The sequence below is a fragment of the Prionailurus viverrinus genome, chromosome A1, assembly GCF_022837055.1.
Source record: "Prionailurus viverrinus isolate Anna chromosome A1, UM_Priviv_1.0, whole genome shotgun sequence".
NCBI classification, from domain to species: domain Eukaryota; kingdom Metazoa; phylum Chordata; class Mammalia; order Carnivora; family Felidae; genus Prionailurus; species Prionailurus viverrinus.
The window spans coordinates 136,975,561-137,001,056 of NC_062561.1; the positions used below are offsets into that span (position 1 = coordinate 136,975,561).

Genomic DNA, 25,496 nt, shown 5'->3' on the forward strand with positions numbered 1-25,496 from the left:
TGATTTTTAGTACTTTTTTTCTAATTAGACATTTAAAGCTATACATTTTCATCTGAGTCCTGCTTCAACTGCATTTCATAAATTTTGACAGGTTGCTTTCAGTGTTTCTCAGTTAAAAATATTTTCTACATGTATTTCTGTTATTTAGAAGTGTGCTTAATTTCCAAATATTTGGGACATTGGTAAATACTTTACTGTTTTGTAATTGTTTTATTAATTCCATTGTGAACATCAAATATATAAGCTGTAAGATTTGAGTCTTTCTGAAATATAATGAGATTTATTTTAAAAACATGTTATATTCATCTTGGTCAGTATTTCTGGTGCACTTGAAATGAGTGTATACTCTGTTGTTGGATATGTTGTCTAGTTCTAGTAGTTAACGAAGCAAAGAATTGACATCTGCCTTCATGATCATAGATTCGCCTCTTTCTGTGTTTATATTCAGTTTTTGACGTATATTGACTTTCTTGTGTCATTCACTTTTGGGCACAGTAATGGGTACATTTACTTTTAGTGTGCTGCTAAATTGATCATACAGCAATTGTCTTTCTCTGATTTATATCACTTAGTATAATGCGTTCAGTGTCCATTCATGATGTTGCAAATGGGAAAATTTCTTCTTTATGGCTGGATAATATTCCTGTACACATACACACATATGTACCACATTTTTTCTTTTTTTTTTGTGCTTTGCTTTTGTAATTTTTATTTTTAATTTACTTCCAAGTTAGTATATAGTGCAACATTGATTTCAGGGCTAGATTCCTTATTGCCCCTTACCCATTTAGACCATCTCCTCTCCCACAATTCTTCCAGTAACTCTCTGTTTGTTCTCCATATTTAAGAGTCTCTTCTGTTTTGTCCCCTTCCCATTTTTATATTATTTTTGTTTCCCTTCCCTTATGTTCATCTGTTTTGTATCTTAAAGTCCTCATGTGAGTGAAGTCATATGGTATTTGTCTTTCTCTGACTAATTTTGCTTAGCATAATACCCTCCAGTTCCATCCACATAGTTGTAAATGGCAAGATTGCATTTGTTTTGATTGCCGAGTAATGCTCCGTTGTGTGTGTGTGTGTTTGTGTGTGTGTGTGTGTGTGTGTGTGTGTGTGTGTGTGTATACATACCACATCTTCTTTATCCATTTATCCATTGTTGGACATTTGGGCTCTTTCCATACTTTGGCTATTGTTGCTAGAGCTGCTATAAACATTGGGGTGAATGTGCCCCTTCGAAATAGCATACCTGTATCCCTTAGGTAAATATCTAGTAGTGCAGTTGCTGGGTCGTAGTATAGTTCTATTTTTAATTTTTTGAGGACCCTCCATACTGTGTTCCAGAGTGGCTGTACCAATTTGCATTCCTGCCAGCAGTGCAAAAGAGTTCCTCTTTCTCCGCATCCTCTCCAACATCTGTTGTTGTCTGAGTTGTTAATGTTAGCTATTCTGACAGGTGTGAGGTGGTATCTCAGTGTGGTTTTGATTTGTATTTCCCTGATGATGAGTGATGTGGAGCATTTTTGCATGTGTCGGTTAGCCATCTGGGTGTCTTCTTTGGAGAAATGTCTATTCATGTCTTTTGCCCATTTCTTCCCCTGACTATTTGTTTTTTGGGTGTTAAGTTTGATAAGTTCTTTATAGATTTTGGATACTAACCCTTTATCTGCTTTGTCTTTTGCAGATATCTTCTCCCATTCCATTAGTTGCCTTTTAGTTTTGCTGATTGTTTCCTTTGCTGTGCAGAAGCTTTTTATTTTGATGGGGTCCCAATAGTTTATTTTTGCCTTTGTTTCTCTTGCCTCTGGACATGTGTTGAGTAAGAAGTTGCTATGGCCGAGGTCAAGAGGTTTTTGCCTGCTTTCTCCTCGAGGATTTTGATGGCTTCCTGTCTTCCATTGAGGTCTTTCATCCATTTTGAGTTTATTTTTGTGTATGGTGTGGGAAAGTGGTCCAGGTTCATTTTTCTGCATATTGCTGTCCAGTTTTCCCAGCACCATTTGCTGAAGAGACTGTCTTTATTCCATTGGGTATTCTTTACTGCTTTGTCAAAGATTACTTGGTCATACATTTGTGGATTTATTTCTGGATTCCGGATTCTGTTCCATTACTCTGTTTTTGTGCCAGTGCCACATTTTCTTTATTCATTTCTCACTGGACACTTGGATTGTCTTGGCTGCAGTGAACAATGCTGCAGTGAACTTGGGGATACATACATCTTTTCAAGATAGTGATTTTGTTTCCTTCAGGTAAATATGCAGAAGTAGAATTGCTAGATCATGTGATAATTTCATTTTTTAATATTTTTGAGCAACATCCATACTGTATTCCATAGTAGTTGCAGTAATTTATCCAGTCTGACACTCTTTTAGTTTAATTTTATTATAGGTTGTATTTCTGAGAGAGACCAATTCATGGTCATTGAATTCTTACGTTGACCCTGATTTAAAAAAAAAAAAAAAAAGAGAAAATGTCTGTTGTACATTTCCATGTAATAATTTAGTTCATTTACCTTTAATGTAATAACTGATATGACTGGGTTCAAGTCTATCACCTCACTATTTTCCACTTACCCATCTGTTTTTTATTCCTCGTTTCCTGCCTTCTTTTGGGTTATTCAGATAAATCTTAGTATTCTTTCTTATTTTCTTTATTGTACTGTTTTACTCTTTACACTTCATACTCCATATGTAATAATCTCTTACAAGCATATTCCATCTACCCTTCATCCTTTGTGCAATTATATATTTCACTTTTACATACTATAATCCAGTTTTACATCGAACTTATTTTAGCTTACAGTCTTTTGTCTTTATTTATTTATTTTATTTTTAATGTTTATTATTTTTGAGACGGGTGGGAGGGGAGTGAGGGAGGGAGACACAGCATCCAAAACAGGCTCAAGGCTCTAAGCTGTCAGCCCCCATTGTCTTGTCTTGAAAGGAAATTGAGTAGAAAAGTAGAAAAAAGAAACTAGCCTTACTATTTAGCCACCATTTTCGATGCTTTTCATTTCTTCGTGTAGGTTTGGATAGGAGATTTACTGTTGAAAAATTCTCTCAGGTTTGATTTATCTGAAAGTCTATTTCAGGTTTTTGGTTTTTTTTTTGGATATGCAAGTGGTTTGATAGGTTTTCCTTTCAGTGTTTTAAAATTGTCATTCTCTTGTCCATTGGCCTCCAGTGTTTTTGATGATAAGTCAGTCATATTTTTTGTTTTTATTCCCCTGTATGTGATAAATTGTTTTTCTCTATTTTTGAGAGGTTTTAACTCTGGTGTTCAGCAGTAGGGTTATGATTTTCGTATGGATGGTTTCTTTTCAATATTTTTTCTACTTTGTCCTTTTCCTCTGGGACTCCACTTATGTCTATTAGCCTGCATAACATTATACTTCAGGTTAAAGCTCTGTTCTTTTCTTTTCCTGATCTTTTTTCTCTATATCACTTGGTTAGTTTCCATTACTGTATTCACAGGTTCACCCTGTCTTCTGCTGTCTTCGTTCTGCAGATACGCCCATTCAGTGAATGTTTCATTTCTCATGTTACATATTTTTCATTTCTTTAATTTCCACGTGGTTATTTTTCTTAGTTTCCTTTCTTCTGAGATTTCCCTGTTGATTCCGTATTTTTCTTTAAATCATTGAATATATTTATAACATGTTTTAACTTTCTTGTTTGTTAATTTTAGCATTTAGATCATGTTGAGATCTGTTTCTGTTGACTATTTGTGCATCACATTTTCTTCTCATGTCTTATGGAGTTTTTTGTTTTTTTTTTTTTTTAAGTTTATTTGGAGAGACAGAGCACATGTGTGTTAGCGGGAGGGGCAGAGAGAATGGGAGAGAGAGAATATACAGAGCCTGACATGGGGCTCGAACTCCTGAACCATGAGATCAGGACCTGGGCCAGAACCAAGAACCAGATGCTTAAGTAGCTGAGCCTCCCAGGCGTCCCTTGTGGAGGTTTTTTAAAAGATTTTTTTTTTTTAATGTTTATTTTTGAGAGAGAGCATGTGCGTGAGCGAGAGTAGGGGAGGGGCAGAGAAAGAGGGAGATTTGGAATTCAAAGCAGGCTCCAGGCTCCAAGCTGTCAGCATAGAGCCTGATGTGGGGTCGAACTCACAAACCACGAGATCATGACCCAAGCTGAAGTCGGATGCTTAACTGAACTACCTAGGCGCCCCATGGATTTTTTTTTTTTTAATTTTTTTTTTTTTTTTAACGTTTATTTTTGAGACAGAGAGACAGAGCATGAACGGGGGAGGGGCAGAGAGAGGGAGACACAGAATCGGAAGCAGGCTCCAGGCTCTGGGCCATCAGCCCAGAGCCCGACGTGGGGCTCGAACTCACGGACCGTGAGATCATGACCTGAGCTGAAGTTGGACGCTTAACTGACTGAGCCACCCAGGCGCCCCTCCATGGATTTTTTTTAAACTGAGTACTGGAAATTGTGGATGATATGTTTGATAGTGTCTAGATTATGTTTGTTGGTTTCTTTCCTTTAAAGAGTATTAAGTTCTAAAAGGCAGTTAATATTCTCTCAACTCTCCTTGTTATTGTCAAGGCTTGATTTTAGGCTTTATTAAGGCAAATCTAGGCTAATCCTTTTTCTAGGTTTTTTATCTGAACCATAGAAAATCCTTTGAATTAGTTTTCTAAGTTCTCTGAGGACCATCATATTAGTACTATTCGAGATGCACAGAAGAGATGGTATAATTCATTACATATCGTGAATGCTTTAGGGCATTAGAATTTAATTGTCATGCTAGAGCCCTGAGTGAGAAAGCCTGCTCTAAGACTGTGGTCCTTATCTTGAAGCGGTGGCTTTTCTGGTGTCTAAAGTAAATGTTTGGGTATTAACTAAGTCTTTTCTTTTGTGAGGACTAGAATTCTGTCAGCTTGCTCTGTTATGTAACTTCTAGTATCTTTCTTTTCTCATTCCTGGAGTAGTTGTTTTCTACTAGGCCTTAGGCTGTTGGTATGTGGAACCCAGATATAGACCAAGTACCCATGGAATACTTCCACTAGGCTTGTGAGACTTCTTTTTATATAGCTGTCTTCTCGCTACAACCCCTAAATATTCTCTAGCTCTTGAGAGCTCTGCTCTCTTTGGCGTTTATCTCCTCTTCATTGTTTAGGGAATTTAGCCCAGAGAGCCATGGTGAACATGGGTACATCTTAGATGTTTCCATTCTCTCCAGAAATGTGAAGTTGTAGTTTTACTCTTGCTGTTGTCCATTGTTTGCAAACATTTGATTCATTTATTTGGTTCAGTAGTAAAGTTATTTTTGGTGTGGTTGGATGGATGTGTTGAGTAAGCCTGTAACCAGTTACTTCATCAGAGTCAGTGGTGGAAATTATGGGATTTATTTTACAGTCATGGAATTTAGTTTTCAGTAGTTCCTGCCTATAAATTCAAGGAATAATATCAATACATTCTTTACAAATGTTTTAAATTGTTCTCAATTATGTTCCTCATTAGGTAAAATATGGTATAGTATTGTTTTAGAATTGAATAATGCCTAAAGCTTATTGGCATTTCTCTTAGGATGTTCAATTTAGTGGTTATATAGCCTCTCATTTTTATGGAGGTAACTTTTGAGGAGATGTTTAAAGAATAATATCTTTTTTTTTTTTTTTAATTTTTTTTTTTTCAACGTTTATTTATTTTTGGGACCGAGAGAGACAGAGCATGAACGGGGGAGGGGCAGAGAGAGAGGGAGACACAGAATCTGAAACAGTCTCCAGGCTCTGAGCCATCAGCCCAGAGCCTGACGCGGGGCTCGAACTCACGGACCGCGAGATCGTGACCTGGCTGAAGTGGACGCTTAACCGACTGCGCCACCCAGGCGCCCCAAGAATAATATCTTTATGGGAGAAAGATAATGATCCTTGAAAACTTAAGTGTTATTTACTTGGGAATGAGTTTTACGAAGAAAATAAAGACTGGAAAAAAAAAGGATAAACTGTAGATGAAAAGATGTTGAAGGCCTATGAAGTTTTTAAAATATGGGCAAGGCTCACCTAAAGAGTTTAAAGATGCGTGTGCCCTTGAATGATAAACAGTAAGGAAAGCAAGATAGAGCTTTAAATAAAGTCAGGTCAGTGGTTAGGTTCTTTCAGAGAGAAGAAGGGGGCCATGAAGCGCTTCTTTGTTTTGTGATTTTCTCTATTTTTTCTCAATAAAAAGTTTGATTTTTGTATTTTCAATAAAAGCTTTTAGACTGATCTATAAAAGGGAGAGATTGGTGATTATGCCCTCTCCCAGAATGTAATTGCATGATTTGATAATCTTACAAACAAGCTTATACCTTCACACTTCCTAATGATCTTAGTTAGGATGGATTGAACCTTAAACTTTAACCATCTCCATCTTAATGGAGGTAATCTGGAGTGCTACAGGGAATGATGATCTCTGGTGCTCAGAAAAGCATGAAGAAATGTGCCTTAATATAAAGAAGTCTCTCTTTTTTTTTAAACGTTTGTTTAATTTTGAGAGAGCGTGCGCACACACATGTAAGCGAGGGACGGGCAGAGAGAGAAGGGGACAGAGGACCAAATGGGTCCTGTGCTGATGGCAGAGAGCCCAATGAAGTCCCTAACCCTGAGATCATGACCTGAGCCAATGTTGGATGCTTAACCGACTAAGCCACCCAGGTGCCCCAATATAAAGAAGATTCTAAAGATAAACTTGGCCTGACTCAAAAATTTGTTTTCTCACAGTCTCTCTTCTGTGCCATAAAAAACATGAGAATAGTAATATAAGATGTTTAACTTGATATGAATATATTAGTTTTTAAAGAGTTAATATTAGTTGGCTTAATTGACAACAGTTTGATTTGTTACCAGGCTAGTTAACTTAATTTTTTTCTAGCCTCTGTAACTCTAGCTTCCATTGCTGACTTATGCTGTTGATTATAAGGAGGTTCAGGGAGCTCAGTGTAGATCATCATCTCTTTTTAAAAAGATGAAGGTTTAAGTAGCTTGCCTGTTGGCAAAGATGTTATGTACAAGAGAATCATTTGTTATAAGAATTTTATTTATTTTTGTTTTAGAGAGAGAGAGAGTGTACAAGCAGGGGGGAGGGGCAGAGGAAGAGAGACAGACAGACAGAGAGAATCCCAAGCAGGCTCCATGCTTCGTGTGAAGCCTGACTCAGGACTTGAGCCCATGACCCTGGGATCATGACCAGAGCCGAAATCAAGAGGCAGACACTCAACCAACTGAGCCACCCAGGCACCCCAGAAGTTTTATTTTAATGCATATTTTTTAACTGTAATCTTCACTTTTTTAATAGGATAAAATTACTATAGGTTTTTGTTTTCTTTTGTTAACAGAATAAATTTAAACGTGAAGAGAAAACAAATGGATGGAGAATAGACAAAGCCTTCCGTAAGTATTAAGACCTCTTTTATGACATATCACTTGGAGATCTTAAAAAAGGACCAGTTTGGTTCCGGTGTGTTTTAGATTTGTGTTTTCTCTTTATTGTCATAAGAAGAATGAGACTGGACATTTTTCTCTTGAGCAGTGCAGGCCTGGCAGCTGATAACAGATCTATAGACAAGGGATTAGTAAAACATTAAGAAGCAAGTAAGCAGAGTTTTGAGTTCCAGAAGTTATAGAGGGACTGAAGACACCTTTTCTAAGTGGTTTTTTTGTTCTGAGTCAAGTCTATTCAAGAAGGAATTGTTTCTGGAAGAACTAACAGTATAGATGATTCCTTCCAGTGGCCAGTCATTCATTCAGTTAATAATAGTAAACTTGTGAGAGCTGTTTGATGTTCTAGGCATTGAGGATATAATGGTGAGCAGAGCAAATGAGAAGTCTGCTTTTAGAGCCTTAAGTCTAATTAGATGTGGAAAAGGATAAAGTCAGTAGTCACAGTTAATTGCAGGTAGTGATTAGTTTCTAAGAAGAAAAAAGGGAGTGAAGAGTAGATATGTAGAATTGGTAGTCAGGGAAGTTTTGTCTGAAAAAGTGGCGTTTGAATTTATACCTGAAGGGATGATACCTATTTTTCAGCTTTTAAATAATTGCTTTACTGCAGTTAACATTTTTTCTTTTTGAGTCCAGAGAAGAATATCAAGGGATCTGTACAAAAAAAGCAAAATTAAATGTATTGTTTAAAATAGTACCTGTAGAGGCACCTAGCTAGCTCAAACAGAAGAGCATGCAATTTTTGATATTGGGATCAAGCCCCACGTTGAGTGTAGCGATTACTAAAAAAAAAATAAACTTAACAAACAAGAGTTTAAAAAAAATAAAAATAAACCTATATTCCTTGTCAGGAAGATAATTATCAATGTTTCAGGATAAATGTATTCACTGTCCTTTTGCTGTAGTGCTAATCTTAGGAAAAAACCTGAAAAGGGGATTGATGTCATATAGCACGTGTGTTTACCTTACGAGGAGACCCTGAGATGAGTGGCGTCTACTCACAACGTTGTATTGGGTCTTTAGGGATAGCACTTCCAAGAATAGCTCCTGGAAGATCTGGAGTATTTTAGTCTTCTATTTTGGAGAGGTGGTCATGAAACTGTTCATTATGTTCAGTGCATTATAATCAGAAGAGAATTCATAAATCCATAAAGTCTTCATGGGGTATGGAACCATTGTTAAGACCATTTTAATAGATTATTTTATTTTACTGAAAAAATTTTTTATGTTTATTCTTTAGAGTGGGAGAGAGGTGCAGAGTGCAAGTCGGGAGGAGCAGACAGAGAGAGGGAGACACAGAATCCCAAGCAGGCTCCACACTGTCAGGACAGAGCCTGACATGGGGCTCGAACCCACAAACTGAGAGATCCTGACCTGAGCCGAAGTCAGATGCTTAACCGACTCACCACCTAGGCGCCCCTGTAATACACAATTTTATTATTGGCTGATTTGGGTGCTTTGTAGTGGAAAATTACAAAAAATTAAACTGCAATTTTTTTTTTTTTAGAACTTCTATTTTCAATTTCTCTGAGAATTTTTTTTAAGTTCATTTTTTTTTTTTGAAAGAGAGCGTGTTCAGGGGAAAGGTGAAGAGAGGTGGCAGGGGAGGATGGTGGAGTAGAGAATCCCAGCAGGATCTGCACTGTTAGTGTGGAGCCCATTGTGGGGCTCGAACTTACAAACCTTGAGGTCATGACCTGAGCTGAAATCAAGAGTTGGGCATTTAACCAACTGAGCCACTTAGGCGCCCCATTTTAGTTTTTTAAAATTTAATTTAATTTATTATTATTATTATTTTAATGTTTATTTTTGATAGAGACAGAGCACAAGTGGGGGAGGGGCAGAGAGAGGGAGACACAGAATCCAAAGCAGGCTCCAGGCTCCGAGCTGTCGGCACAGAGCCCGATGTGTGGTTCAGACCCACAAACTGCGAGATCATGACCTGAGCCGAAGTTGGACGCCTAACCGACTGAGCCACCCAGGTGCCCCCATGGCTCTTTCTGATGTAATGACATTGATGGGTATTTAGTGAGAATGGTCCTGATCAATATTCACTTGTTTCCCTCTTTGCTGATATTTGGAAGATTAAATAGTGAAAGGGTTGTGATGAAGAGAGGACATGAGGTAGAGAGGCTTTGAGGAGTTAGTCATCTGGTCTTTTCTCAAAGTTGATTTGTAATGTACATACAGCACAATTTATAGTTTGAGTTTTGACATAGGGTATACTTGTGCAACCACCACCCAAAACAAGGTATGGAATGTTTTCATCGAACAGAAAGGCCCCTCTGTCCCTTTGTAGTCAGTCTCCACAGCTATCCTGATGCAGGGCAACTGCTATTTTCATTTGAATCACCATAGATTAGTTTTGCTTGTTCTAGAACTTCTTATTCATGGAATCATACAGCATGTGCTCTCTTATGTGTGGCTTCTTTCAGTCAACATTTTGAGATTTACCTATGATATTGCTTGTATCAGTACATAGTTGTTTTTTTGTTTTTTAAACTGATGTTACTTGTTCCTATTTATTGCTCAGTTTTCTTTTGTGAGTCTCTACTACAGTGACTAGAGTTGGTTATCCATTCTCCTAATAAGCCCATTCGCTTTTGATGTATGGTACTTAATTTGAAAATTCTTTTTCTTTTTTTAAAATATAAACTTGTGGGTTCTTTTTCTCTTTTTTTAAACAGAGGAAAAGCGCCCTTTTGACTTCGATTTTTTTGCTCATTTGCTTCAGAAAGTTCTTGCTGAAGAAGAGAAAAGAAAACAAAAATCTGTTAAAAATCAGAGTTCAAAGGAGAAGAAATCTTCTAAACCACGGAAAAACGTAAAAGGTATTTAAAAGAAAACGTGTTCTATTATTTAATAGTGATACACTTGGAATATTGTCCCTCGAGTCTTTGAGCATTCCTCTGTAGTTTAGGTAGTTGAGATCATCAGGGCATCCGTTTGGGGAGACTTGATTTTTCTTCAGTCTTCCATTTATCTGGCCTAAAATAGCACTTCCTTTTAAATTTAATAATTTGCATGGCTGGGCTATTTGACATCTTTCTTGCTTCTAGAGTGTTGCTGTAGCTAATAAAAGAGCACTGGAATTTGGGGGTGTCATGTTTGGTTACTTATTATCATTTTCCTTTGTAAAACAAACCTGACACAAAGTTCTAATGTTTAAAAAATGGAACTCTGATACTTTTGCTTGTGACTGAATTGCATTGTTTGAGCACAGTTTATTTCTGAGGGTTAGTGTTGATTGGTGCTAGGTAGAAACTTGTGTATATGTAGGCATTTCTATTTTTAGGCACATATTTTCTTGATTATTTGAATTCTGATCTAGGAGGATAATGTTTTGTTACATCAAGTACTTTAAAGAATCATGGAACTATGGGGAAGTTTATATGTTAGGTTGTTCACATCCCAGACCCTTTCCACATGTTTTAGTCACTTGGAAACAGCCCTGGAGATCTTGTTAACTCTCCCTATGGTCTCACAGTTTAAGTATTGACAGATGTAGGACTCAAACCTAGGGCTGTGAGAGCCTGCTTTGGGGGTCTGCAAGACTAATGCGAGGTTGGATTATTTGCTAGGAGACTCAAAAGATGCAGTGTATGGTTTTAGACCAGCTGAGATTTCTTACAGTGAAAGGCTATGGAACAGAATTAGCAAAGGGAGAAGCTACATGGCTCAAAGTCTAGGAAAATCCAGGTACAAGCTTACAAGAGTCTTCTCTCCTAGAGTCCCACAGGAAGTGCTTCATTTCTGTAGCAACAAGTTATGATGAGATAGATAAAAAGTTGTCTGCCAGCTTTCTTGTTAGAAACTGAGGGTCCAAGGTTTTTATTGGAGGCTAGCAATGTAGACACCCTCTGCCTGGCACATATCAGAATTTGGAACTCCCAAAATGAAAGCAGTTGTTCAGCATAAACCATAGTATTGGTACAGACGTTTTGGGCACACCGGGCCACTTTTGTCAGGCTGGTGTGAATTCTCCCCAAACCTATGTTTCCAGACACAGCCTAAGGGTCAACATTTTAATCAGGCCTTTCAAGGGATGGCTGCTGCAGCCTGCCTGGTGCATTAATTGTCTTCTGCACAGAGCAGTCCAGCATTTCTTTTCTTGGAACATGATGTCTCTATCTTTTTAAAAATAGTGTTGGTAACTATAAAATTATTATATTTTTTAGTGTTTTTTTTTTAACTTTTATGGCCCTGGGAAATTAAAATAGATATATTAACATGATTATTATGTTATAGGTCATATCATAAATAACACGTTGTGTTTTATTTAATGTGAGAACTTTTTATAGTTTTTTTATAACAAGTCTCAGAATTTAAAAATTGCTGATTATTATTCTGATAGGAAATCCAGTGTTCTCAGTTGTAAATTCTTGTTTTGACTTTTTTTTTTTTTTAGCAAATTGAATGATGTTAATTTTATTATTTTTTAAGATTAGGGTTTTTTTTTGTTTTTAAGACTAGATATTTTTAGAGATGTCTTGATAACAGTTGTTGTGAAGTTTGCTTTTGGTTGATGTCTCCATGGTGATTTCTCATTTCTTTTTTTAAATTTTACATATTTTTATCTTTTGATGCAGTTGACTATTATGTCTTCATTAAAAGGATATTTTAAAAATTGTTTAAAATTGTTTAAAATATTGTTTAAAAATATTTTTTGTTTTTTTTTTTTTTTTTGAGAGAGAGAGAATCTTAAGCAGGGTCCCTGTTCAGCGGTGAGGCCGAAGCAGGGCTTGATCCCACAACCCGGGATCATGACCTGAGCTGAAATCAAGAGTTGTATACTTACCCAACCAAGCTACCCAGATGCCCCTAAAAATATTTGTTAGAAAGGGTTGTTCACTGAAAAACAAATAATACAGCAAATGGCGAATTCTCTTTCCTACCCTGCCTTCAAATCAAATTGTCCAGATTTTCTAGGGATAACTGTTAGTAAACACTTCTTTTGAAGTATATGTGTGTCTTAGAGGATATGTAATTGTTTTTGCTTAATAAAAATGAGATCATAATCTATATGTTCTCTGCAACTTGAGTTTTTTGTGCAAAAATACCTTTTGAAATCTTTTACATTACTACTTACAAGCCTACCTCATTATTATTTGTTCTGTGGATTTTTATACCATAAACGTGTTACAGCTTCTTTAGTCCCAATTGGGTATTTTAGGTTGTCTTCAAAGTTTTGCCCAGATATCCCTGAGTATTTATCTTCTTCATCTTTAAGATTTTTCTGTAGGTTATTTATATGTCTATAACAGTATCTTTTATTTTCAAAGCAAAAAAAGTTGCCATTGAAGGAGGAAATGATGATCCAGATGAGTCTCTGAGCAGCAAAATTTCAGATACAGAACAGTCTCAAAAGGATGCTCAAACGGGTGAAGAAGAACAACAGTCTCAGACTTTATCAGAACAGGATTCAGAACAGATTGCATTAGAAACAGACCTAAATCAAAAGAAAAAAAGAAGAAAGAATCAGGATGAAACTGGTAAACAGGAAGTAAAGAATCTTTCAGGAAATGCCACTGTTCAGTTAGATCATTCTAGAGGAGAAAAACACATAAGTAAGTTTCTTACGTGTATTGATAGTCCCTATGTAACTTGAGAAGACATGTACTGTCAGGATGTATGTAATTTAAATACTTCTGAGTAGTAGCGATTAATAACGCTTAAATTCTACAAACTGCCCAGGAAATTTGGGCTGATCTATAAAACACAGTTAAACTTTACACAGTTGTGAGTTGACTAAATTTTCATAAATGTTCTAAAATTAAGATCTCTGCCTTGGATATTGGAAATTGTGGAATGGATTAATGATTTGTAGGAATAGACTGTTTTATGTAAATTCCTGTGTGCTTTAAAAAGTGGATGTTTTCGTTTTTTAGAATAACATGTGTTTTGTATTCATAGATAACAGTCAGTCTTTAAGGCCTGAGATGAATGAAGATGAAGGCAATAAGGAACAGAAGCTTTCTTGCATACAAAATATAGATGACATTGTGGATTTATCCTCCAGTGAAAAAATTGAGAAAAGAACTGATCCTATCCTTTTATCGAGGTATTCTCTATACCTTTACTGACTTTGTCTACATCTTCTGTTAGTTACTGAATGGGAAGTGTGACATCTCCAGCTATAATTTTGAATTTGCCTATTGTTCTTCTGAGTTCTATTTGTTTTCATGACTTTTGAAGCTCTCTTATTAGGTGTGTGCATATCTAGGATTGTTGTATCTTCTTGGTGAAATTACCCTTTAACATTTGTGGATATCATTCTGATACTGCTCTTTGTTCTGAAGCTTAACTTTGCTACAGCTGTCTTTCGGTTAGTGTTTGCATGGGCTTATCATTTTTTATAAAGATTTTCTCTTTATTTTTGGTTTTTAGCAGTTTGAATATGTATATCCTGCTGAGTTTGTTTTTTTAAAATGTGGTAAAGAGCATGTGAGATGTGCTGTCCTAACAAGTTGATAATTTCTTTTTAGTGTCATTCATTTTTGAGAGAGAAAGACCGAGTGTGAGTGGGGGAGGGGCAGAGAGGGAGACAGGGAATCCGAAGCAGGCATTAATCAGGCTCTGAGCTGTCAGCACAGAACCTGACACGGGGCTGGAACCCACAAACTGTGAGATCATGACCTGAGCCAAAGTCAGACGCTTAAGTGACTGAGCCACCCAGGTGCCCTGGTACTAACAAGTTTTTATTTTTATTTTTATTTTTGTTATTATTTATTTATTTATTTATTTATTTATTTACTTATTTATTTTTTAATGTTTATTTATTTTTGAGACAGAGAGAGACAGAGCATGAACGGGGGAGGGTCAGAGAGAGGGAGACACAAAATCTGCAACAGGCTCCAGGCTCTGAGCTGTCAGCACAGAGCCCGACGCGGGGCTCGAACTCACGGACCGCAAGATCGTGACCTGAGCCAAAGTCGGCCGCTCAACCGACTGAGCCACCCAGGCGCCCCCTAACAAGTTTTTAAATTGCGTAGTAGAGTATTATAAACTATTAGCAAGGTGTTGTACATAAGATTTCTAGACCTTTTCATCTTGTATGACAGATACATTCTATAAATTGAGTAACAACTCTGCTTCCATTTTAACCCCAGTCCCTGGCTGCCATCCTTCTACTTTCTGTTTCTGTGAGTTTGGTTTGTTTAGATACATCATATAAGTGGAATCATACAGTATTTGTCTTTCTGCGACTGGCATATTTCACCTTGCATAATGTTTCGAAGTTTCACCTGTGTTGCAGCATGTGACACTATTTCCTTCTTTCTTTGTGGCCAAATAATATTCCATTGTACGTATATATCACATTTTCCTCTTTCACTTCTCTCTCCATGACCATTTAGATTGTCTCCATCTCTTGGCTATTTTATTATGTTCTTAATAAGTTATATTGCTTTTGTTTATGTTTTTTTGAGAGAGAGAAAGCATGCACATGTACAGGGGAGGGCCAGAGGGAGGAGAGAATCTTAAGCAGGCTCCACCCTCGGTGTGTAGCATAACACAGGGCTCAGTCTCATGACCATGAGATCATGACCTGAGTGGAAATCAGGAGTTGGACACTTAACCCACTGAGCCACCCAGGATCCCCTCTGTGCTATTTGATTTGATTGGATTTTTTATTAAAAAAATTTTTTTTTAATGTTTATTCTTTTTGAGAGACAGAGACAGAGCATGAGTGGGGAGGGGGCAGAGAGGGAGACACAGAATCCAAAACAGGCTCCAGGCTCTGAGCTGTCAGCACAGAGCTCGACATGGGGCTCGAACTCACAAACTGCGAGATCCTGACCTGAGCCGAAGTCAGACGTTCAACCAAATGAACCACCCAGGCGCGCCCCTCTTTGCTATTTTAAATAGTGCTATGATAAGTTTGGGAATGCAGATATCTCTTTGAACTCCTGTTTTAATTTCTTCTAGATATATACCCAGAAGAGGGATTGCTGAATCATAGGATAGTTCTATTTAAAAAAATTTTTTAAGGTTTTTCTTTCTTTAAAATAGTGTCTACCCCCAGCGTGGGGCTCAAACTCACAACCAGAAGATCAAGAATCACATGCTCTACTGACTGAGCTAGCCAGGTGGCCCTGTATTTTTAATTTTTTTGAGGAGCCTTAACACTGTTGTTCATAGTGGCTGTGCTATTTTACATTCCCGAGCCAGCAGTACACAAACATACCAGTTTTCTATAAACTGGTTTTCCTTACCACCACTTGTTATTTTGTGTTTTCTTTAGTTGTATTTGATAATGGTTATTCAGACATTTTGGGTTTGATTTGCATTTCCATGATTAGTGATGTTGAAGATATTTACATATACCTGTTGGCCTTTTGTATGGCTTTGAAAAAATTCTATTCAGTCCTTTTTCATATTTTTTAACTAGGTTATTTTCTTTGAATTATAGGGATTTAATGTTTTTTTTAATGTTGTTTATTTTGAGAGAGAGAGTGTGTGTTCTTGTGCGCGCATAAGCTGGAGAGGAGCAGAGAGAGAGAGGGAGAATCCCAAGCAGTCTCCATGCTGTCAGTGTGGAGCCTGATGTGGGGCTATATCTCATGATGGTGACATCATGACCCAAGTGGAAATCAAGAGTCAAATGCTCAACTGACTGAGCCACCCAAGCACTCCTAGGCATTCCTTTTATATTTTGGGTATTAAACTAACAGATAAATGGTTTGCAAATATTTTCTCCCATTCCACAGGTTGTCTTTTGACTTAGTTGATGATTTCCTTTGTTGTGCTCAAGGTTTTTAGTTTCTTTTTTTTTTTTTTTTTTTTTTAATTTTTTTTTTCAACGTTTATTTATTTTTGGGACAGAGAGAGACAGAGCATGAACGGGGGAGGGGCAGAGAGAGAGGGAGACACAGAATCGGAAACCGGCTCCAGGCTCCGAGCCATCAGCCCAGAGCCTGATGCGGGGCTCGAACTCACAGAGCACGAGATGGTGACCTGGCTGAAGTCGGACGCTTAACCGACTGCGCCACCCAGGCGCCCCAAGGTTTTTAGTTTCATGTTGTTCCACTTGTGTGTCTGTGGTAGTTTGTTCATACAATTTGGAAGGTTAATACTTTGTTTGAAGCTGAGTCATGGCTCTTGGGTCCTTAATTTTCTAGGTGACAGACATCTAAATTATGGTTTCTGAGACACAATTTAATTTCATAAACTACACACAAAAAATACTGATGCCTTTTAGAGGACAAACAACCCTGTAATGACTGTTAAGATCCTAACTGGTTTTGTAAAACAGTGAGCTGATTCTAAAATTATTATATACACAAGATTGGTAAAACAGTGAGCTGATTCTAAAATTATTATATACACAAGATTGAATGGTCATGAGTGGTAAAGACAATTTGAAAAACAACAGTTCTGGAGAGGAAATATATTAATACTTTAAAGCTAGAATAATTATCCTGATGATGAGTGATGTTGAGCATCTTTTCATGTGTCTGTTGGCCACCTGGATGTCTTCTTTGGAAAAGTATCTATTCATGTCTTCCATACATTTCTTCACTGGGTTGTTTTTCGGATAAATTTGGTAAGTTCTTTATACATTATGGATATTAACCCTTTATCTGATAGGTCATTTGTGCATATCTTCTCCCATTCTGTTGGTTGCCTTTTAGTTTTGTTGATTGTTTCCTTTGCAGTGCAGAAACTTTTTATCTTGATGGGGTCCCAATAGTTCATTTTTGCTTTATTTCCCTTGCCTTTGGAGACATGTTGAGCAAGAAATGGCTGCATCTGAGGTCAAAGATGTTGTTGCCCGTTTTCTCCTGTAGGGTTTTGATGGTTTCCTGTCTCACATTTTAGCTCTTTTATCCATTTTGAGTTTATTTTTTGTATGGTTTAAAAAAGTGGTCTAGTTTCATTCTTCTGCATGTTGCTGTCCAGTTCTCCCAGCACCATTTGCTAAAAAGAGTGTCTTTTTACATTTGGATACTGTTTCCTGATTGATGAAAAGATTGTCGACATCACTCATCATTAGGGAAATACAAATCAAAACCACATTGAGATACCACCTCACACCAGTCAGAGTGGCTAAAATTAACAACTCCGGAAACACTAGATGTTGGCGAGGATGTGGAGAAACGGGAACCCTCTCGCACTGTTGGTGAGAATGCAAACTGATGCAGCCTTTCTGGAAAACAGTGTGGAGGTTCCTCAAAAAATTAAAAATAGAACTACCCTACAACCCAGCAATAGTACTACTACGAATTTATCCAAAGGATAGAGGAGTGCTGATCCATAGGGACACCTGTACCCTAATGTTTATCAGAGCGCTCTCAACGATAGCCAAATTATGCAAAGAGGCCAAATGTCCATCACCTAATGAATGGATAAAGAAGATGTGGTTTATATATACAATGGAATACTACTTGGCAATGAAGAAGAATGAAATCCTGCCATTTGCAGCATTATGGCTGGAACTGGAGGGTAATATGCTAAGTGAAATAAGTCAGTCAGAGAAAAGACAGATACCATGTTTTCCCTCACGTGTGGAACTTGAGAAACTTAACAGAAGACCATGGGGAAGGGAAGGGTAAAAAAAATAGTTACAAACAGGGGGAGGGAGGCAAACCATTAGAGACTTTTAAATACACAGAACAAACTGAGGGTGGGTGGGGAAGAGGTAAGGGAGAGAGGCAAATGGGTGATGGGCATTGAGGAGGGCACTTGTTGGGATGAGCCCTGGGTGTTGTATGTAATTGATGAATCACAGGAATCTATCCCCAAAACCAAGAGCACATTGTATACACTGTATGTTAGCCAACTTGACAATAAATTATATTAAAAAAATAATAAAGCTAGAATAATTAAAACTGTGTTACTGGCACAGGAACAAATGTACTCAGCAGAACTGAATGTAGAGAACTTGGGAAAAAAGATTTAGTACTCTGGTACATGGAAGAGGTAACATTAGAAATGAGTGGGTGGAAAAAAGAAATTAGTGGGTGAAGAGTGAATGAACTATATTATATTCATTAGATGGTGCTTGGGTGTAAAAAAGATAATATCCTTATTTCACCTTTGCTAACTTTCTGATAGATTAAAGGCTACATATATAAAACAAATCTTTAAAACTTTTAGAAGAAGATGTCGGAAAATATCTTTGTGATATCAAGGATTTCTTAAGATATAAAAAGCAAAATTTAAAAGATAAAATTGATAAATTTGACTGCAGTAAACTTAACTTTTTTTGACAAAGGTTTCATAAAGAAAGTGAAAGGCAAGCTGCTGTTGGGGAGGTTTTATGTATGTCTAACCAGAAAGGAATATATAAAGAGGTTTTGCTGATCAGTCGGGAAAAGACAAACACCCAGTAGAAAAAATGAGGGAAAAAATGTCTGGCTAAATGCTTTATGTGTTGAAACTGGTTAGTACATGGCTATCATTTATGTTGTTGTTAGTTGAAATATTTCATAATACAGTAGTCCTCTCTTTGCATAATACAGTGTTAACTGCAACTTTTGCGTATTGGAGCTATGTCCTCGGATTACAAAACTTTTGGTTAGCAGGATACCATGCAAAGCAGAGCCCTATGTGTATAAAATTTAATGAGAGAAAAGTCCTCAATTTTATTATGATTTTACATATAGATTTGATTTGTCAACCCCATGTATGTAATTAAAACTTTTTAATTTTGTGACTTCTCAAGTGGTTTCCCAGGCCTGTTAATTTGCGGTTACTACTTTCTCTGAAGGTAGAGTTTTTAACAACATGGTACAAGAAGGATCATAGAAAAGCCGAAATATTTATCTGATAGTTCCAAACTATGAACTATCATTTTCTAAAGTGGATTTATGTATTTAAAAAAAACTTTTAAGTAGCTATTATAAGACATGTATTACTAAAAATTTCTTTTCCCCTGATGTGTTTTCATTTGCTTAGTGGTCAACAAGATGCCACGCCATTAGCAGCTGAGACTTCAGAATCAAGCCCTTCAGATTTGCCTTTATCAGAAGTTGAAATTAGCACACCAAGTGAGGTTAATAATGCTGAAAGTAGTTGTACAGAAGAAAGCAATGTTGACCTAAAAAATAAATCATTGTAAGTATTTTACATGGTAAGATTTTAAAATTTAGTTTCAAAATTTCATGCGTTCTTATTTAAGAAATTATAGTGTTGTTTTCTTTAAGGATTAGAAAGGGACTGTAGACCATTTAATATATAATTGTACCATGGTCTAAGTGTGACGTCAAGGCTTATCACTTTATGTTTCATTACAGAAAGATTCCCTTTTTTTTTTAATTTATTTTTTATTTTGGATGTTTTTTATTTCTGAGAGAGAGAGAGTGAGTGAGGAAGGGGCAGAGAGAAGGAGATAGAGGATTCTAACCTGGCTTTGTGCTTACAGCAGTGAGCCCAAGGTGGGGCTCAAACTCACAAACTGAGATCATGACCTGAGCAGAAGTTGGACACTTAAATGATTGAGCCAATTAAACTTAACTTGGAAGCCTACTCTTTGGTTTATTTATTTAATTAGACAAAGAGAGCATGAACGTGTGAGGGGCAGAGAGAGAATCCCAGCCAGGCTCTGCTCTGTTAGCACAGAACCTGATGCAGGGCTCGATTTCATGAACTCTGAGATCATCACCCCAGCTGAAATCAAGAGTTGGACACTTAAATGACTGAGCAACCCAGGCACCCCTCCTTGTTTTGTTTTGTTTTAAGGTTTATTTACTTTGGACAGAGAGAGAGGGAGAGAGCACAGAGCCTGTCAATGACCTCAATCCTATGACTGTGAGATCACTATCCGAATGGAATCAGGAGTCGGGTGCTTAACCTACTAAGCCAGCCAGGCACCCCAGAAAGATTGTCTTTCATATCTGATGTATAGTTATGATAGGAGCTTTATGCAAAGTGGTGACTTATGATGAAATTCTAAAATAATTTGAAAGGCTAAACATTTGCTGTGATATACTACTTTTACTCGGTCTGAGTCATTTTTCAAAGCAGATTTTTGATATTGATGCCTTTAAGGATATTATATTTCCTTGTATGAAAATAGTGACTAATATCTTCACTAAAAATGGAATAAAAACACCAAAAGAATCTCCTTTTGAAGAGAGGTATCTCAAAAATTCAGACTTCCTTTTTGTGTTTTTCTAACCCTTCACATAGGCTTAAAAGCTATTTAGTTTATGAATTTTTATTTTCGGTAAAGCACAGTCACATTGAGAATTAAACTTTTTTTAAATAAAAATTTCTTTGAAATAGGCCAACTATTCTTTCTATGTTTGTTTTTTATTTATTTTGAGAGAGGGAAGGAGAGTGCTTGCAGGGGAGGAGCAGAGAGAGAGGAGAGAGAGAATCCTAAGCAGGCTCCACGCTCAGCGCAGAACCTGATGTGGGACTCCATCCCACAAACCATGAGATCATGACCTGAGTCAAAATCAAGAATCAGATGCTTAACTCACTGAGCCACCCAGGTCCCCTCTTCATTAGTTTTGAATGGCTGTGTAGTGTTTTGGTGTATAGATGAATTATAGTTTATATTATCAGAGCCCAGCTGATGGTTATATGGGTTGTTTTTTCAAATAACAGCACAATGGTTAGGGGCACTGACCTCTGGGCAGTTGAAAATCCATGTATAACTTTGACTCCCCAAAACTTAACTACTAATAGTCTACCGTTGCCTGGAAGCATGATAACATAAACGGTTGACCACACATATTTTGTGCATTATATGTATCGTATACTGTATTCTTACAATTTAAGGTAAGCTAGAGAAACAAAATGCTTTAAGAAAATCATAAGGACGAGGGGCACCCCTTGATTTCAGCTCAGGTCATGATCTCACCATTCGTGAATTTGAGCCCCCTGTTGGATTCCATGCTCCTAGTGTGGAGCCTGTTTGGGATTCTCTCTCTCTCTCCTTCTCTCTGCCCCTCTTCTGCTTGTGCTCCTACTCTCTCAATAAAATAAATAAACTTTAACGTGGTGCCTGGGTGAGTCAGTTGGTTGGGCGTCTGACTTCAGCCTAGGTCAAGATCTCGCTGTTGATGATGAGTTTGGACCCTGAGTCGGGCTCCACACTGACAGCTCAGATTCTGTGTCTCCCCTTCTCTCTGCCCCTCCCCTGCTTGCGCTCTGTCTCTCCCTCACTCAAAAATAAACACCAAAAAAAAAAAAATTTTTTTTTCAAATCATAAGGATGAGAAAATACATTTATTGTACTGTACTATATTTATTGAGTAAAATCTGTGTATATGTGGACTTGTACAGCTTAAACTTGTGTTGAAAGGTCAGTTGTATGTATTTTTAGGGTGAATTGCTCAAAATGGATTCGCTTATTCTAATGTGTATGTGTCTGTGTATATACATGTACACACTTAGGATTTTGAGAGATACTTCCAAAATATTCTCTGTAGGAGTTGGACTAGTTTATATTCCCACCAACATTGTAAGAAATGTCTCCTTTTTCAGAAAATGGTGTTAAACTTGGGTTTTTGATGGTCTTGATAGATTATAAAATATCTTAGTATATTATCTCCCCCCCCACTCTTCCTTTTTTTGGCAGGGGTATGTAGTTTGATTTCATTGTTTTTATTGAGTTTTTTATTTTAAAGTTTCCTAACCTAAGGAAAAGTCAAAAGAAGTAAACAATGAACGTCTATGTATAATTCCCCTTAGATTCTCTGATTCTTAATGTTAATTTGTGCTTGCTTGCACATGCCTGCACACTCTACCTCCCCTCACCTTTAATTTGTAGTTTTCTTAAAACCTATTTTTCTTTTTTCTTTTTTAAAACTTTATATAGTTTGTCCATTTTTTAATTTTAATTTTTTATTTTTTAAATATTTATTTTGGGGGGAGCACAAGTGGAGGAGGGGCAGTGGGAGTATCACAGAGGATCCAAAGAGGGCTCTGCGCTGACCAACGAGCCCTATGTGGGGCTGGAACTCGTGAACCGTGAGATCGTGACTTGAGCTGAAGTCAGACACTCAGCCCACTAAACCACTCAGGTGTCCCTGTCCGTCTTTTAATAAGTTATTGATGATACTGTTTTGTGGGAGTTCGTTATATTTTAGGGAGACTAGTCTTATTGTATGATTTGTAAAACATGCTTTCTCGGTTGGTAGTTTGACTTTTGACTTAGCCATGTTTTGGCTATGTAGAAATTTTTTGATTTTTATGTTGTCAAATTTCTCAAATTTTTTTTCTTTTGTAGCTCCTGAATTTTTAGTTAAATTTTATAAAGGCTTACCCCACCTCAAGGTTATAAAGAATTCATCCGTGTTTTCTGTATGACTTTATTTATTTCTGATCCATTTGGAATATATTATGAGTACAGTGCAAGGAGCGGAGCTAATTTTTAGTCCCCAGTGTTAGTTTTGCCATCACCATTACTTTGATATTATTTCTTCTTCTTCTTTTTGTTTTTTTTGAGAGAGACTAGGCTCAAGTGAGTGAGGGTCAGAGAGAGAGGGAGTGAGAGAGAGAATCCCATGAGGGGCAGAGAGAGAGGGAGAGAGAAGCGAGGCTCACCTGATGTGGGGTTGAACTCACAAATTGTGAGATCATGACTTGAACCCAAGTGAGAGGCTTATCTGACCGAGACACCCAGGTGCCCCACTTTGATATTATTTCTGACAATATGTTATTCTGTATTTCATCTTCACTATTTTGAAAAGCTACCTTTATTATATTCTATCAAGTGTTTTGGAGTCACTTCTCAATTTTCTTTTGTGTTTCATTTATCTGTTTATTTACATGTCAGTACCAGTGTTTTAATTATTGATGCTATAGAGTTTGTTTTTAACATCTGGTAGAATATGTTAGTTACCTCCTCATTGTTCTTCGTTTTCAGTCTTCTTTGCTACTCTTATTGTAAGTTAGTTTAAAGGTCTTCTTTTTTGGCTCTGAGTGGATTTTTAAAGAATTTTTCAGAATTTTATTTGACTGGGCCTGCATGTTGGTATAATTTAAATAATGTTCATTTTTTTTAAACATAAAAACTACATTTTTTAGGGAAACTGATCAATCAGGAAGTGTTAAACTGATGGCAAGAAGACAACTGCAGAGACCTAAACCCAATTTATCAAGGGCAGTTGGGAAGAAATCTGTTCTTTCACAAGGTAAAACAGATGCAGAGAGCAAGAGTTTACATGCCGAAACTTCAGTGGAAAAGGTATGGAATAAGAGACTTCATGGAAATTAAAATTATGAAAATTTTCCCAGACTGGGAAAAAATTTGTTTTGGTTTATAATGACACAGTAATGTGACTGATACTAGAATGAAGTTACAAAGACTTACACATTAATATTCAATGTGTCTTCCTAGTCTCCTATTGATGCATTTTCTTAGAAGCTAGGGCATATCATTTTCAAACATCCTCAGTAGTGACAAATCTGTTTTTTGTTTACATAAGATTTTTATTCAAAATATTTTTTAAACAGTTCTATGTAAAGTTATATCCACAACGCTTTCTCCACAGACATATTCCTGTCTTTCACATACTTTGTCTCTTTTATATATATAAACATTTCTGTAGTTTATTTTTTTAAGTTTTTTTTTAAAGTTTGATTTATGTATTTTGAGAGAGATGGAGACATTGTGAGTGGGGGAGGGGCAGAGAGAGAGGGAGAATCCTTATCAAACAGGCTATGCACTGTCAGCGCAGAGCCTGTTGCAGTGCTTGAACTCAAGAAACTGAGATCATGACCTGAGCTGAAATTAAGAGTCAGACGCCAACCAACTGAGCCACCCAGGTGACCCATAAATAGGACTCTTTTAAGGAAATAGAGGATAGTTTTCTAGAGGAGGTGGGATTCATGGGTCAAACTATTTTAAATATTTCTTGGCTTTTGTCAGATGACAGTAAAAAAAAAAAAAAAGTCTGTTTACATTGCTCCAAGCATTAAATGCATGTTCCTTTTTTCCTATATCCCTGCCACGTTATATTGTCATAAATTTTTTATTTTTGCTAAAACACATTTTAAAATGTCAGTCAGCTTTTTTCCCTGTCATGTGAAATCTTATTATACTTTTTATAATACAGTTATATTTTTGTCTTTTAAAATTTGAGAAAAGTGGGAAAAACAGATTGATGTAAAAATTAAAACAAATTACTTGTGATTTCATTATCCGGATGGAACTAACCTTTTAGCATACATCTTTCCAGCTTTTTTTTCCTTCCTTCCTTCTTTCCTTCCCTCCAAGAGCATGCGTGCGCATGCACATGTATGACAGGGGAGGGTCAGAGAGAGAGGGAGAAAGAGAATCCCAAGCAGGCTCCATGCTATCAGTGCAGAGCCTAACACAAGGTTCGGTCCCACAGACTATGAGATCATGACCTGAAGTGAAATCGAGTTGGATGCTTAAAAGACTGAGCCACTCAGGCACCCCGTGTATTAGTATTCATTGTTTTTTTATCCTTTGGTACCTAACATTTCATAAATGTTTTTTCATATTATTATGTTTTGAAGATACAGTCTTTAGTGACTTCGTAGTTTTCTGTCAATGGGTACACCTGAATTTATTTAACCATTTACTCATGATTGGATTTTTTGTCTGTTCACGTTATTTAGCATTTTATATAATGCTCTTGTGAAAATTCTTGGAGTTTGTCTAAATATTTTCTTTATAGAGTCTTAGAAATGGTATTACTGAGTCAAAGACCATGAATATTTTTTTTTTTTTTTAATTTTTTTTTTTCAACGTTTATTTATTTTTGGGACAGACAGAGACAGAGCATGAACGGGGGAGGGGCAGAGAGAGAGGGAGACACAGAATCGGAAACAGGCTCCAGGCTCTGAGCCATCAGCCCAGAGCCCGACGTGGGGCTTGAACTCACGGACCGCGAGATCGTGACCTGGCTGAAGTCGGACGCTTAGCCGACTGCGCCACCCAGGCGCCCCAGACCATGAATATTTTTAAGGCTTTTGATTTCATATTGGGGAAGGGCTTTCCAGAAAGGATGTACCAATTTTTGTTTCTGCCAGTAATATATGGAAATATGTTTTATAATATAGCTGTAGCTATCATTTTTAAAACTCTTATAGTTAGAACAAAAAATGATATTTCACTGTTTTAATTTCCATTTATTAC

At 36.9% G+C, this 25,496-nt stretch overlaps 1 protein-coding gene across 2 annotated transcripts in view; it reads left to right on the forward strand.

Annotated features, from left to right (window-relative positions):
- Positions 1 to 25,496, forward strand: part of BDP1 (B double prime 1, subunit of RNA polymerase III transcription initiation factor IIIB) — an 89,124-nt gene that overhangs the window by 12,660 nt on the left and 50,968 nt on the right. For both annotated transcript variants that reach the window (XM_047862993.1, XM_047862919.1), the window contains 6 exons: positions 7,333 to 7,387; positions 10,123 to 10,266; positions 12,718 to 13,002; positions 13,349 to 13,496; positions 19,334 to 19,492; positions 23,417 to 23,576. In XM_047862993.1, the coding sequence (XP_047718949.1) occupies positions 7,333 to 7,387; positions 10,123 to 10,266; positions 12,718 to 13,002; positions 13,349 to 13,496; positions 19,334 to 19,492; positions 23,417 to 23,576 (951 nt within the window). The remainder of the gene's footprint in view (positions 1 to 7,332; positions 7,388 to 10,122; positions 10,267 to 12,717; positions 13,003 to 13,348; positions 13,497 to 19,333; positions 19,493 to 23,416; positions 23,577 to 25,496) is intronic.